The sequence below is a fragment of the Parus major genome, chromosome 8, assembly GCF_001522545.3.
Source record: "Parus major isolate Abel chromosome 8, Parus_major1.1, whole genome shotgun sequence".
Taxonomy (NCBI): Eukaryota; Metazoa; Chordata; class Aves; order Passeriformes; family Paridae; genus Parus; species Parus major.
Window position 1 is genome coordinate 21,855,305 of NC_031777.1, and position 14,707 is coordinate 21,870,011.

Consider the following 14,707-nt stretch of genomic DNA (forward strand, 5'->3'; position numbering starts at 1 on the left):
AGCTGTGGGCTCTGTGGTGTCACAGAATTTCTGCTGGCACCTGTGTCTCCCTGCAGCTGCCAGGGCTGCTCAGGCGCAGGGTGAGACTGTATGAGAGCTGGGACACAGCACCCTGCCTTGTCTGGTCCCTCTGTCACCAGTCACTGCAGAGCTCACCTAGTGACAACCTTGAGTGTCCTTACTTATGTCGTCCCCTGACAGTGCCAATAAAGAGGATTTTAGACTTCAGACCAAGCAGGGATGTTATTCATTGCCAATGAGCTGACTTTTCATTGCATAAAACATATAATCCAGACTCAAATCAAAGCAAGGCTGGTGCAGTGGCTGGCCAGCCTGTCTCTGGGGGGTTAGCGTGTTATTTCAAAGACAAACCAATTTTTCCTCTCTCTCTTCATTCTGAACATTTCTTGCTCCCCATTCCTCCCCATCTTTCCCTATGCCTTTCATCACTGCCTTGAATTTTGCAAGGGGGAGAGTTCTCCTCCTCCCAGGGAATGTGGACAGACCTCTTCTCCCTGGGGAAGAATGCAAAATGTCAGCCTCCTGCACAGCCCCTGATGCTGCTCATTCAGAGCCTGGAACCAGGTACATCAATAATTCACTGCACGTTTTCCTGAGCCCAGCCATTTGCTGAGCCTCTACCACTGGCAGCCCAGGTTCCCCTCCTGTTTTCAAGACTGTTTTGTCAGGGTCTGCCCATGCTGCAGCCCACCAACTCCAGCCCTTCTGGCCTGATCACTGGTGTTATCCACCAGGTGCTGTGTCTTGGTTTGAAAAGACAGGTGTCTGCTAAGGAAGGCAGGAACCTCCCTTGAAAAGGAAAAATGCAAATGCCCCCACCCCCCTCCCAATTATTATAGTCTTGAAATAGAGTGGCTCTCAGACAAAGACATTTGGAGTAGGAATAACAGTTCTTTACTAGGAAAATTAACATAAAAATGCAGTAGTACGAAACAAAAAACACTGTCAGAGAACACAGCCTGATACCCTGTTGGTCAGGGTGTTGGTAGCAGTCCTATTAAACGGTGGCTGCAGTCCTCCTGGAGTGACAGATGTGGTTCTGTTGAAGCAATGATCCTGTAGAAGAGTGTAGTTTTCCTCTGAAGGTCTGGTGGTGTAGATGGGTCTGAGCTTCCTCTGGGAATCCAGTGGAAGAAAGGCTGCCTGTGGTGTTCCAAATCTCTGATTATATCCAGTCAGGAATGCTTGGCTCTTCCCCCTAGGTGGAGCATCTCACGATGGGATGATGTAATTTTGTCAGTCATGCAGTGAGGCTCAATGGCCCTTTAACAGGAGATATCCCCCTGGAGTTATGAGGGATGGCTGATGGAAGAGATAAAGAACACTGCCCCACCTGGTTTTAACAGCTGGCCCATTAACAGGAGACATCCCCCAGTTATGAGGGATGGCTGATGGAAGAGATAAAGAACACTGCCCTACCTGGTTTTAACAATGGTAATAGAATACATACTTTTGGTTATATCTTGCATTGCAACCCAAGACATGCTGATTTCTTCTGCTGGCTCCAGGAAGTATTTCATTTTGAGTCTCTGGCTAGAAAATTGACTGACCAAAGGGGCTGGAGCCCCAGGGGCTCTAGACCACAGCCAGGCAGCAACGGAAAGCAATACCCTTGGAAATTCTTTGGGTGCCAGCTCAATCAGAAGTCCAGCTTTAAGGTGCAGGTGCTGTGGAGTAAGAAAACTGCTTTCATCTTCCTAGAAATTAAATTCAAGGACTATAAAAAGGAGAAAGGACAAGGGTACTGATGAGATGCCTCTGTGGGCTTCTTGGCTCCTGTGCTTTGTTTCATGACAGTCAAGGTAAGTGATGGCTGGTACCACGTCTCAGCCCAAGGGGATGTCACCCCCTTGGCTGCTCCCACCTGCACACCTTCATGTAGCTGTTCTCCTCTCTCCCCACCATGCCCAAACCCCATCCTCAGCAGAAAGACTGCTTTTCTCTGGGCATCTTCCCCTCTTTTGGATGCTCCCATGCTGCTTTGACATTGCTTTGGCTCCCAACAGTCAATGCTGTGTCCTCACTAACATGAGTGACACTGCCTGAGCCTTTAGAGAATGACAGCAGAGCTTTGCAAGGCCCAGGGAGCACCAGGGAATTTGTGGTGACAGATGAAGATATACAAGGACAGAAGAAAATTTATGGCAAATTAACAATGGGAAAGGAACAGGATAGTAGAGTGCAGGCAGACACCAAACTCCTGCTCCAGCCATCCAGAGCATTTGCTGCTGCAAAGCAGCCATAGACAGGCTTATCAGCAACCAAACTCCCTGCTACAGCCTCCGCAGTACCCATTGGAAATGTGGCTGTTTCTGCCTTTCCTGTGTTGCTGATGCTGTTCAGAGCAGAGGCAGAAGGAAAAGGACACAGGGAGTAACTGTAGCTGCCTTGCCCTAATGCATTTGGGAGCAGAGGAATCTATTGGCCGGGATAGTTATTCCTTAGCACCCCCATAGATCCAATGTCTAGGAAGAGACAGAGAACATTGTCTTATATTTGGTCTTGCAAACAAGAGGAGGGACACCTTGATTTGGTTGCCCATGGAGTTTAGCACCATTTTTAGATTTTCCAGTGCCTAGTAAGGTCTCCAACAAAGCATAGACTGGAGTTGGAGGTTTTTGCTGTCAAACCGTTCAAATCCCCTGTGGATTCTCCACTGATTCATTAGCGCTGAGTTATTGCTGTGCTCCTCTTCCAGCAGGGACTCTAATAAAGTGGCTTTTTGCTAGCCAGCCAGTTATTTTATGAAACTTTCCAGAACTGACAAGCTCAAAGGCCTCTTTCAGGTGTGACTGCAACTGTCTGTGTACTCAAAAGAGAAATACAAGGACTGTATGTAAAGAGATGAAAGTACCATCTCCCCTCACCAAGCACAGGCTGAATTCCAAGATCAGGTGTGGGATGGCTGTTCTCACCCTCATGTCGATCCAGGAACAGCTCTACTTGCCTGTGTGCCCCTGTGGTTGCTCAGACTGGGATGATGCAGACCAGACACCCCCTTGTACCCAGGCAGAGAGATCTGGCTGTCACAGGCTGTTGTTCCCTCTTTCCCCCACACATGACATGACACCTCTGGCTTGCCAGGGCTGCCTCCCCCCAGCCCCTGTAAGATTAGTGAAGTGCTGAGCCTCTATCTTGCCACAGAGATTTCAGCACCCTTCCAGCAAACACATTTGCTATGCAGACAGCAATTAAGTGCAGAGGAGCTGCTGGGAGAAGACCCTTGGCTTCTAGGAGGAACAGCCACCTCTCCAGCATGGAGTCTAAAAGCGCAGAGTGCTCCAAAAAGTTACTCAGTCCCGCACTGGAGAGATGTCCATCCTGGCCAGGCTGGCTGTCTCGGGGCTGAGCTCAGCAGAAAACAACCCTCTTGGGCCACTGCCTCCCCCTTCCAGCCACTGAAGTTCCTTCCCCTTAATTAGAGATGCTAAAATAAATGGGGAATCTTTTTTTCAGGCTACAAGAGTATGAATAAATTATGGTAAAGCAAGGGGTAAACAATGCTTCTGTTAGCCTTTAGTATGGGGTCTGCCCCAGCTTTGGAACACGTGTGGATCACAGGGTCCAGCTGGATGGGAAGTTGGAGTCAGGCATTTTGGCAGCTCTACTAAGCTGTGGTTCCTCAGGTGCCGTGAGGGCCATCACTGTCATATCTGCCCTCATCCCAGGCCTCTCTTATCATCAGGATTTGGGAATCCAGCATCACACCCAACCTGTTTCTGGGACAGGTGTGTGGAGAGACACATGGCAAATCATCCCTCACACGGCAGAAAAGGATTATCTCGATGTCTGCTTTCTCGGCAGGAGGGCAGGAGGGGAACCTGAATCTTAGCAAAGCTCCTACAAACACAAGGACCAGGGCAGGGTCCAGTTTCAGCCCTGGGCACCTGCCCTGTGCTGCAAATCCACACATGAGCTAGGCTGGTGACATGTGTCTCTCCCAGAGTGTGGGTTTGGCTTTTTCTGTTCACACTGGGCTCTTTCAACCCCTTGATCTAAGCTGTAAATAACAGAACTAGACTGTGCTGGGCACACAAAGAGAGGAGGTAAAGCCACAGAAAGCACAGAATGTAGGGCTGAGAGCCTTGGTAGCCCATGGGGCTGGGGCTCTAGCTCTGCCTCCCCCAAGCCACTCTGGACCCACCAGGAGGGAGGGAAAGAGCTGGGATTCATCTCTCATTGGTCATCAAATGGCCATGGAGTGCCTTGAGGGCTTCTGGAGGAAGGAGAGAGGTTATAGGAAGAAACAAAGGGAAAGGCCAACCTGTATGCAGCTTTGCTCAGAAGTCAGAGAGGCATCTCCACCCTCTGGGGACTGATTTGGGATGACTCTGCTCTCCCTATGCCAGCAGACAGAAGATGGGGCATGCCAAGCAACTGGGCTTTGAAAACCGAGATTGGACTCTGTCCTGCTGGGGGCCTCCAGCCCAGCCTGGTCCCACAGTTGATGCTGAAGAGGGAGATGGGAATGAACGTGGCCAAAATCTGACTCACTTCTGCAGCCCCTGCATTGCTTCCATCAACTCCCCTGCCCTGGTGGCCATGCAGGGACCACGAGTCACTGCTGCTGGCTCATCCCTGCTGCTGTTTCTCTTCTCTATCCCATCTCCTTGGGCAATGTTACACCAAGATGAATCTGGGTCTCTTCACCAGGGTCATCAGCAAGCTGGCCAAAGCCATGGATGATCTCTCCAGGCCTCATTCCCCAGCTCTAACCCAGGATGGGTTATGGGATGATGCCCATCCCCAGGCAGCAGCAGCCACCCTGACCCCATAGAAGGCAAAGGGGCCCGGCTGGGCTGAACTTGGGGGACAGAAATGCAGCCGCCTGCATTTATTTTGCCTAACAACAGTGATCCCTCTGTATATTTTCATTCTGTTTTCCTAGGCTCAGCTGCCTCCTCAATGAAATGTTTCCAAAGCAGCCTGGCTTGGCAGCACGCCAACCCCTGCTGCCAGATGAATGGGCGGAGGAGGAGGGACCCATTCCTCTTCTTGACACAGCATCGCTGCACAAGAGGCCTCTGTTGACATTAGGACTGGCTGTTCCTCCTTTCCCGAGAGGATCTGCCTGGCCCTCGGCAGGAGCAGCACACAGGGCCAAGGCTTCATGTGATGTGAAGCTGCCATCTGTCCTCCTCCAGGGTGGTAGCACGGCCACAGATAACAGGGCACCAAGGAACAGCACTGCTAGAACCTGGAGTCAGCCCTTGTTTCTGGCCCCTGACCCTTCAGCTGAGCCAGACCCCCAACAGGTGAGGATTCCTTGGAGCTCTCTGGCTCTACTTACACCATCAGTCTCCAAGACACTGGTGATGTAGAGAGCCTGTTTCCTCCCCCAAAACACCTTTCCACCCCACCCAGAGCAAAGCTCTCCCTCAGCATCGCAGTAGTGCAGACATTGATACAGGATTTGCAGAGCTCCAGGTTTCTGGCATCTTTCAGCGCTGAATCCTGTCATAGGACTCCAAGCATGGCACCCCAAACCCTTCAGGTCTTTGGACAATAATATATGGAATAGGATCGGTTTCACTCTAAAGCCTTACTCCTACTCAGTCATGTAGGACTTCACCCAAAAAATGTCAAAGCTTTTTCCCACACCTCAATGTCTCTACCCAAAGCAAAATGCCCACCCAAGCTTTCAGGCCCAGGAATTTGTCTACTGGGAGGTAACCAAATGGTAGCTGTTGCACAGGACTACACACCCAGCACCAGATGGGATCCCTCTCTCTGTCATGGCTAATTGCAGCACTGATCATCAGTGAGGGAATGCAAATCCATGTATGCGCCACTCATCACCTGTCACCTCCCTGGCAGGGACACCTTTAGAGCTGCACAGGGAAAGCATGTGGAATTTAATACTAGTGCTGATAATGCATCAGAAGGTAAAAGAAAGAGACAAAAGTCAACACCATCCTTCCAGACTGTACCTCTTCCCCTGACTGTCTCCTCTGACATCTCCTGCTGGTGGCCAGCACCCAGCTGAGGTAAGCCAAGGACCAGAAGCTGGCTAAGAGCAGTGCCCAGCAGCACGCCACAGGAGCACAGTCTGCCCCTACCAGCTGTGGCAGGGAGACCACTCTGCCTGGATCTGGTGGAAAAGAGGCCAACCATGCATTGATAAGATGAATTAGTTGTCTCAGCAGCACCGGCAAAATGAGCGAGAGGAGCCAAGCCCGTGAGGCCCGGCCTGCTTTGTTTCAATTACAGCAGCTGCCAGAAGAAAAAGATAACCTCAATATTGATGGCAGGAGCAGCAGACAGAGGTGCCCTTGCAGGCTACTGGGAGCAGGTAGAGGAGGAAGGGGGAGGAGAGATGGAGGAGGGGGAGCAGGGTCTCAGCCAGCACTCCATGGGAGAGCCTGGCTGGTGAGAAGGACACATCTGATCCCATTGCTCTCATCCCTGTGAAGAACAGCTTCTTTTCACCCTGGTTCTTGTCCCAGTCACTGTGCAGAGCATCCTCCAGCAGAGACAGGATGACCCAGCATCGGGACACAGCACCATGAAAACACTGAGCAGAAAAACTTCTCTTTGCTCCCCACTCAGACTGCGGGGCCTGGAGTAGGGCTGTGTGGGATGATGGATGGAGCTGGAGTAAAGGGCAGAGGCAGGCCTGGGGCACCCCAAGCTGCAGGCAGGCGTGAGGGCTGGGGAGCCCCACGACGTGCCTGCAGTGGGGATGGGTCTGGGTGCTGGGGACAAGATGCCCACGGTGATTTTGGACTGCATGTGGGAACCAGCAGCAGCTTGGGGCAGGCACCCCGAGATCACTACAAGCCAGGTATGCAGGTGCAGAGCCAAGCATCCTCCAAGCATCGCAGTGTTAATGTCCTGGGCCCCCATCCTGGGAGGCAGCCAGGAGATAGAAAGAGATGGGGTCTTCGCTTGAAGAGGACTGTTCTTCAGTCTTCGACCCCTTTATGTCCAACCCCTGATCAAGGGATGTAAATCACCCCCAGCTGCTGCATGGGCTCTACATCCAGCCCTGCATCCCCCTCTGTGCCCAGAGCAAAGACCAGCACTGAACAAGAACCACCCCCAGGCCCACCAGAGGCCAGACTGAGCAGTGGTCACTTCACAGAGGTTTTATTCGTACTCCGGACATCCACGCTGCCCTCCCCACCTCGCTTACCCCCAGGAAAGACCTCAGGATGCTCACGCTGTCCTCCTCGGGCTGTGCCCATCAGTTACAGCCCCTGGGTCTCCAAGAGGGGACAAGGCCACCATCTTGCGGCCACCCACCACCACTGCACATACCCGTGTGCACGGTCTGCGGGGTGCCCAGGATGCGACAGCTATGGGGGTACAGGGTTTGGACCATGGGCAGCTGCGACATCCCACCACTCCTCGTGCCCTCAGTCCCCTGTGCCCATGTCCTGTGGGGCACACGGTGTCCCTCCCCTCGCTCCCTGGCCAGGAAACCCAGGGATTCCAGCACACCCAGGAGTGTCTGGATGGGCAGAAGATGCCAGCAGTGCTGCTCCCATCCCAGCTCTGGCCCCTCCACCCCTGCCCTTCTGCTCTGCGCAGTGTCAGCCAGCAATGACCAGGGAACTCCTGGTTTGCACAGCGGGCTTCATTGAGCACAGAAAGACAGGCAGTGGCAGATGAAGGCTCAGAACTGAGCCCTGGGGCTGAAAATGCAGCACTGAGCAGGTCCAAGGGGAATTTCCATTCCTATCACAGCGTAGGAGTGCAACCCACATGGGGTATGCTGGAGGGAGCTGTTAAACCAGTGCTGCTGGTGACCAGCAGCACAAAGCAAGTCCTTCCGTGCTTCTGTGAAGTGAGTTGGGGTCATCTGCACACTACTGGGTTCTGCAAGGCTGTCCAGCCTGGTTTAATGCTCATCCCCCTCCTTCTGCTTCTTCCCCTTGTGATGGAGCTGGCCGTGGTCTCCATGGTGGTGGTGAGCATGGGTAGCGGGTTTGTGGTCCTCACTTGGGTTTGTATCTCTCTCACTGCTGACCTTGTGATGGTGGTGAGGATGGAGGGGCTTGTGCTGGTGCATGGGGGTCTCTGACTCCATCCCCTCGTGTTCAGGAAGTGGGCTCGGGGTTGCAGGGCCCTCCATGGTACTGTTAGCCTGAGGAAAGTAACACAAGGACTGGTGTGGTATGCGAATGCCACAGAGCTCTGCAGAAAGCCTGGGAGCACAGCTGCGGACTGGGAAAAAGGCAGACCAACATTCATCATACAGAAATCTGTGGGTCAGAGCAAATGCTCTCCAGCCCTGATCCATGGCAGACGGAGGACAGGAGAGTCTGCAGCACAGGGCACAAACCTCTACACTCGTGTCCCTTGGCTCCAGCTGTCTGTGGTCCAGAAACAGGAATATGCATTTAGTATTTCTGGATGTATTTTTCTCCTGGGAGGTGACTAATCGCCTGCCAAGCTCAGAGCTACACCCTTTTCTTTGCTCTGAGCTTGCCACCTCTGCATCCACTGCCCGCCCTTTCTTATATCAGAACAGTCCTAGTTAGCATTCCCAGACATGGGATGTGACCCCTTTAGTCAATTCCTTTTCAACCGGAAAGCTCTGACCTATTTAAGTGCCCTTATTCCAGACCTTTCATCACCTTCCCTCTCAAACACATCTGAGGGCAGCTGCCAACCTAGAGCCCATCCCCAACACGGAGATAAGATTGTTTTTGCTGATGTGCAGTGCCAAAGGACAGAAGGGATCCCTGCTCCAGCGAGCATTCCAGCTCTTACCTGCTGGGTAGTGTTGGGGTAGAGGGAGCAGTTACCACAGAAGTCCTTGATGTGGCTGGAGCGGATGGCTGCCTCCACATAGGGGAAGTGGAGAAAGCTGAAGGGCAACTGGATGTGGAAAGCCAGGCGGCCACACCTGAGGGGAAAAGTCATGGCCTGGCTCAAGGCAGGGGTCTGGAATCCCCCCAGCCCAGCCACGAGGGGAGATTTTGGACGCTCTGTAACACCCAGAAAAGCCTCAGGCGAATCGGGGGACACTCACCGGTCATAAACAAGGAAGTCGTCCTTGTCACCCCCCAGGACCTGCCAGACGTCAGGGTCCTCCTGCTCTGGCTGGAAGACGGGGACACCGGGCGGGGCATGGCGCTCCAGCTCTGGCAGCATGGCGCGGGACAGCGGCGCCTTCTCGTTGATGATCATGTAGTGGACATCGGCCATGCCCTGCCGGGCCAGCCGCTCCCGCAGGCCCCCCAGGCTGCGGGAAGGAGGCACTGGAGGGGCTGCCGGGGCAGGGGGCTGCCCTACGCCCCCGAGGCGGGGGGATTGTTCTGGGGAGAGGGAGCGCGGCTCACCTGTGGGCCTGCCGCAAGCAGAATTGTCAGCTGGCCTTCAGCAGGGCCACCACCGTCACCTGCCCTGCCGTCCCCTCCATGGGGCTCGAGCCATTGATGGTCCATGCCGGTGCCTCCTGGCAGATCCGGCTGCTGTTGGCCGCCTCCTCAGAGGCCGAGGCCAGCCCCAGCCAGGTGGCCAGGGCCAGCACCAGCAGCCCCATCCTTGACCCCGGCCCTGGCAGGGGGACATGGGGTGTTACTCTCCTCCCAGATCCACTGCAACCCCAAAATATCTCCCTGCATCCTGTTCCAGGGCAGACAAGGACTGTGGGCAGTGTTGGCTTGATCCTGGCACTGGGAGCCAGGACCCCCACCCCAAGGGGCAAGGAAAGGGGGACGAGGTGGGGAATTGGAGCACCCAGCTCCTTGCTACTGTCTTTTGTAGGCACCCAGTGCCACAGCGCCCTGTTCTCCCCTGGCAGTGGACACCTCCTCCACATCTCAAGAAATGAAGGTCCTTCTCCTCCCATGGACCTTCTCCACTTCTCCGATCCCACAAAACAAACCCAGCCCCAGAGAGAGGTCTGTCTTTGCCCCAGAAAGGGAGCAGGGATACAGCCCTCATTATCTCAGCTGCCAGCGAGCAGCCACTGGGACAGAGATGGTTTCACCTTCAGGTCACCTTGAGAGTCCTTGATGCCCCACAAAGTGCTTTGGGGGTACACAGAGCCTTTAAAGCCCTTGAGTCCCAATATCTGCCTGAAGCCACGTCCTCCAACCTAACCCAGCCCATCCCGGGATATTCCCCACCCCTATAATATCCAGCACGCTTAATGGGCAAGGGGGAGGATAGGGGTCCGGGGGGGAGGATCTGGGGAGGGAGCATGGAGATGCAGGATCTGGGCAGGGTGGATGTGCCCCCACTCCCCAGCCCTCTCCCCGCGAGAACGAGCCCTCGATACCGCACTTCTCCTTGCTGCAGTCCTCCCTCGCTTCGGGCCGCAGCAGCTTTCAGCAACTTCCAGCTGGCCCTGGTCCCCCTTTTATCTCCTGTCCACTCTCCCCGCCCAGGAGGGAGGAGAAGGGCCTGGCTGGAGCGGGGACTGCGCCTCAGCCACCACCGCCTGCCTGGAGGGGACGGCGACAAGGCAGGCACTGTCTCCGTCGGTGCCATGTGGCCTCGGGGTGCTGCTGCCACAGCCCAGCCCCAGCCGTGCTGGAGCAAAGCGGTGCCTGGTGCCGGGCTGACGCCAGCGGGGGACAGGCGGTGCTGCAGGGAAGAGATGGACACAGCAGCTCCAAACCTCCCAGGCACAGGAGGGCTGCCAAGGACACTGCTTGCGCCAAAGGGTTGCAGGATTGTGGGGTGACCTCGAATAGCGCTATCCCTGCGCAAGGTCCCAGAGGAGCCACCAGTGCAGTCTCTGCTACCCTGCAGCCAAAAAGATGCTGCCTCCCTCACACACCGGAGCGCTGGAGCTGCCTGCCCTGTGAGGTGTCACCCCAAAAGCCGGGCTGTCCTGTTGTGCCCATAGCTAAGTCTGGCTCCACAGCAGCTCCCCGGTGTCCGGTTCCATGCCTCCTGCCCGGCCCCACACTGGTGCGGCTGTAATGGTGTCGATGTTTCCTTGGGAAATCACAGCGACGCTGGATTCCACCCCCCAACCAAACAAGAGAAGCTCACCACTCTGGCAGCACAAGGACATCTCTGCAAATATTTGAGCAGTTTATTGTACCTGGGATCTGTACAAAAACATGATAAGGCAGGGAAGGGCAGCAGCCACAGTCACAGCGGGGGCAGATCATGTTCCCAGGCACACGTGGAGGGGGGATTCGCCTGAAAACAGCAACGGGACAGGGGATCGCTGCTGAGGGGCTGGAGAGGCCCGGAGATGTCTGGAGGCAAGGGTGTGGGGCCGTGGGTTGGACTGGTGAGCAGTCCCTCATGGCTGACACCGGGCTTTCCGCAGAGGTGTCAGCCCCCAGCCGCACACTGTTCCCCCCAAGTCCCCAGCGGGTACCCCGAACACCGTGAAGTGCCCAGCACTGAGCAGGGACACGTTTCCCCAATTCATGTCCTGGGACTCGGGCTGGCAAGGAATGACCCTGCACAGACACGAGCTGTGTGGCCCACGGAGCCTCCGGCCCCGTCTCTGCCCGGGGCGATGTCCCCGCTCCCCCGCCGGGAGCGCTCCCGCGGCCGCCCCGCAGCGCCCGGGCAGTGCCGGCGCCGTGCCCGGCCCGCCGTGCCTGGTGCATGCCGGGGAGGAGCGAACTGAACCGCCCTCGCTCCCGCCCCGCCCGGCGTCCCCTTCGCCCGCAGCCTTGACCCCGGTGAGCCGCAGCCCGGGGGCGAGCGGGGCCCCGCGGGCACGGGGGTGGCGGGGCGGGCGCGGGGCGGCGGGAGCGGAGCGGGGATCGCGCCGGTGCCGCCGTGCGCAGCGGGAAGCAGGGCCCGAGGGAAGGAGCGCCGGAGCCTGCCCATGTGCTCAGCGGGATCCCACGCGGTCCCTCCGCCCTGGGCTGGTGGGAAGGAGCCGGGAGAGCTCGGTGCACACAGCCCCTTCGAGCGGGCAGGTGAAAGGGAATATTTCAGCAGGTGTGTGGCCCCCAGCCCACTGCACTCCTGTGCGGTCTGGCCGGGGCTGCTCCTGCATGCCATGGGGTCAGGAAGCCTCACTGGGTGCTCTGGAGAGGTGATGCCGACTGGGGCTTTGGGCGCATCTTTTTTCGTCCTTAAGCATCACAGATATTTCGGATGGGTGGGGAGGAAGGTCACTTTTCCGAAGTGTCCCTCCTCTGTGCCCCTAGGGCAAGGTCATTGTCCCCAGACTGTTGCAGAGAGATAGTGGCTTCAGGCTGTCCTTGTTGGGGAGGGGAAGGGCACGGGCACATCAGCCTGGTCATGACCCCGCTGCTCCTCTCCCTTCGTGGGACGCACCTGACAGGCGCGGGGGCAGCACAGGAGCATTTTAGCTGTAAACCAGCGTGTTGCTCCATGTTTACCAGTCCGACCTCTGTGTTCCTGGTACAGGACATTCCTACCACAACCCTTGTCCCCATAATCTTGCTTACACGTGCAGCACACCTCCTCCGCTGGGAATCCCTGCTGACCTCCCTGCGGCACTCCCAAAGGACACATGGCTCCAGAGGGGACCTGCAGGGCTGCATCCAGGGCTCAGGGCTTTCCTGCTCTGGGACCTCAAGCATGGGGCAGGGCAGCAGAGTGGAGGGCCGGCAGGAAGGCACAACATCCTTGTGCAGCTCTTTGTAGCTAGTCCCAAAGGTGAGTGCCCTTTCACAGCGCAAATTGGCTCTTGAGACACACTTATTTAAAATACATACATTTAAAAGATAGGAGTTTACACACATTTGCATCTGTGCTTACAAACACAGGTGGGCTCTGTGCAAGGTGGGAGAATGCCTTTTCCCCAGGGCCAGCAGCCCCCCTGATCCCCTGCGTCCTCCCCGCAGCCTGCCCAGCCATGGCAGCCTCGCTGAGCCGCCCCTGCTTCATCTCCCTGCACCTGCCCTACAGGCAGGGCTGGGCCCAGCACCTGGCCAACACCTTTCGCTTCCAGCCAGTGGCCGTGAGGGAGACGCCTCGTGTCCGACAGCTGGCCTTGCGACGGGAATCTGCCATCTTCCTCGTCAACGAGCGCCTGGCACCTGCCAGCACCTCATCCCGTGATTTCCTCTATGACGTAGATCCCCAGCCCACCTTGGGCACAGCCTCCAATGTCTGCTTCGAGGTGGATGATGTGCCAGGGCTCTGCAAGCGGCTGCAGAGCCAGGGATGCTCCTTGCTGGTGCCCCCCACTGAGCTGAGCGATGACAGTGGTTCTGTCACCTACGGGGTGGTGAGCTCTGTCGTGGGCAACATCAGCCACACCCTCTTGGACCGATCCTGTTACCGGGGTCCCTTCCTACCTGGCTTCCAGCTCATCCAGGGAGCCCCCTCAGCCACAGGGGATGGGATCAAGATCACTCACTTCGACCACATCACGTATGTCTGCCCCAGGGGCGGGGCCCGGGCAGCTCTGGACTGGTACCAGCGCTGCTTCGGCTTCCACCGCTTCCTGCTGAACCCCCAGGAGAGACCGGCTGAAGGGTACGTGCTGGGGGGGCAGGGGGTGGGCATGCTGCTCCTCGCACTGCAGAGCGCCCAGGGCACCCCAGCACATGGCTGCAAGCTGGTCTTTGCCGAGTCCCTCTCCCAGAATGGCACCAACCAGGTCGACACGTTCCTGGAGCAGCACGGCGGGGCTGGGATCCAGCACGTTGGCCTCTGCACCACTGACATAGTCAGCACCACCAGGGCTCTGCAGCAGCAGGGAGCACGGTTCTTCACACCCCCCACCACGTATTACAGCCAGGGGGGCAAAGCACAGGAGATCCGAGGAGCTGGGCAGGACCCACACATGCTGGCAGAGCTTGGCATCCTCCTGGACACCACAGTGCCTGGGGACAAGGGCCAGGCGGGCACTGATGCCACAGAGAGTCCCTCTCAGGAATATCTGATGCAGATCTTCACCCATCCCATCTTCTCTGAGGAGACCTTCTTCCTGGAGCTCATTGACCGTCGGGGAGCACCAGGCTTCGGTGAAGGCAATATCCGGGCACTGTGGAAAGCTGTGCAAGTCTACATGGACCAGCAGCAATAGTGCAACTCTGCAGTCCTCCCTCAGCTCCCCATCTTCTCCAGTCCAACGCTGGGGCAAGGACCAGAGATCCCACCCCTGGCATGGCCCAGGTGGGCAGGGACCAAAGGACAGCTCCAGATCAATCCAGAGCCAACTCAGTGTGGGAGCAAGACACTCAGGCCTGAGTCCAGCAGGGGTCTGAGCATGCCTCAGGATCTGTGGGATTTCTCCGCTGCCCTGGGTTCCTCGTGATTTATCGACCACATGTAAAGAACTTTCTGCCTTAGTTTCACCTTAATTTATTGAGACTTGAGCCTGTAGCATGGCCAAAAGTGTGCTGGCACAGAAACACCCGGACATAGAGAGATGAGGGGCTGCCTGAGGGGAGTGGATAATCTGGAGGCTGTGGACACGGCCACACACTGGCAGCTACCAGCCACAGCATGACCAGCCCTGGGGGGTGAGTGGTGGCCTCTTGCTCCTCTCAATTAAATAATTAACTTACAAGCACTGTTTTGGGTTTTAAATCCCCCTATTTAAGATATGCTGAGTGCCAGGTGAGGATGAAATGGCCATTCCCATTACTCCAAGTGGGCATGTCCCTAAAACTGAGATCATTGCCCCTTGCACCCTGCCACGACTGTGCCATGTCCCTGCCAGCCCCCAGCACTGTGCCTTTGCACGGGGTGCTTCAGTCAGTGTGAACAGTGCTGAGCAGCCCAAAAGAAAAGATATAAAAGGAGGATGAAATGCCACAAAAAAGCCTGGGGC

General features: G+C 56.4%; 2 protein-coding genes across 6 annotated transcripts; one reads left to right on the forward strand and one right to left on the reverse strand.

Annotated features, from left to right (window-relative positions):
• Nucleotides 1-7,094: 7,094 nt before the first annotated feature.
• On the reverse strand, nucleotides 7,095-10,368 carry LOC107208511 (selenoprotein Pb-like). 3 transcript variants are annotated; one of them, XM_015636988.3, is made up of 5 exons: nucleotides 10,261-10,368; nucleotides 9,312-9,528; nucleotides 9,002-9,214; nucleotides 8,740-8,875; nucleotides 7,095-8,110 (listed from the first exon to the last, which is right to left on the reverse strand). In XM_015636988.3, the coding sequence occupies exons 2-5, from the start codon at nucleotides 9,512-9,514 to the stop codon at nucleotides 7,865-7,867; spliced, it is 798 nt and encodes a 265-aa protein (XP_015492474.1). In that variant the 5' UTR covers nucleotides 9,515-9,528; nucleotides 10,261-10,368; the 3' UTR covers nucleotides 7,095-7,864. The 3 variants fall into 3 exon arrangements, with proteins under 3 accessions (XP_015492474.1, XP_015492473.1, XP_033372348.1); XM_015636987.3 differs by having other exon boundaries at nucleotides 10,256-10,361; XM_033516457.1 differs by lacking the exon at nucleotides 10,261-10,368 and having other exon boundaries at nucleotides 9,312-10,244.
• Nucleotides 10,369-11,557: 1,189 nt separating this feature from the next.
• Nucleotides 11,558-14,443, forward strand: HPDL (4-hydroxyphenylpyruvate dioxygenase like). 3 transcript variants are annotated; one of them, XM_015636974.1, is made up of 2 exons: nucleotides 11,558-11,627; nucleotides 12,768-14,443. In XM_015636974.1, the coding sequence occupies exon 2, from the start codon at nucleotides 12,779-12,781 to the stop codon at nucleotides 13,955-13,957; it is 1,179 nt and encodes a 392-aa protein (XP_015492460.1). In that variant the 5' UTR covers nucleotides 11,558-11,627; nucleotides 12,768-12,778; the 3' UTR covers nucleotides 13,958-14,443. The 3 variants fall into 3 exon arrangements, with proteins under 3 accessions (XP_015492460.1, XP_015492463.1, XP_015492461.1); XM_015636977.2 differs by lacking the exon at nucleotides 11,558-11,627 and adding an exon at nucleotides 12,276-12,579 and having other exon boundaries at nucleotides 12,690-14,443; XM_015636975.1 differs by lacking the exon at nucleotides 11,558-11,627 and adding an exon at nucleotides 12,514-12,579.
• The last annotated feature ends 264 nt before the right edge of the window (nucleotides 14,444-14,707 follow it).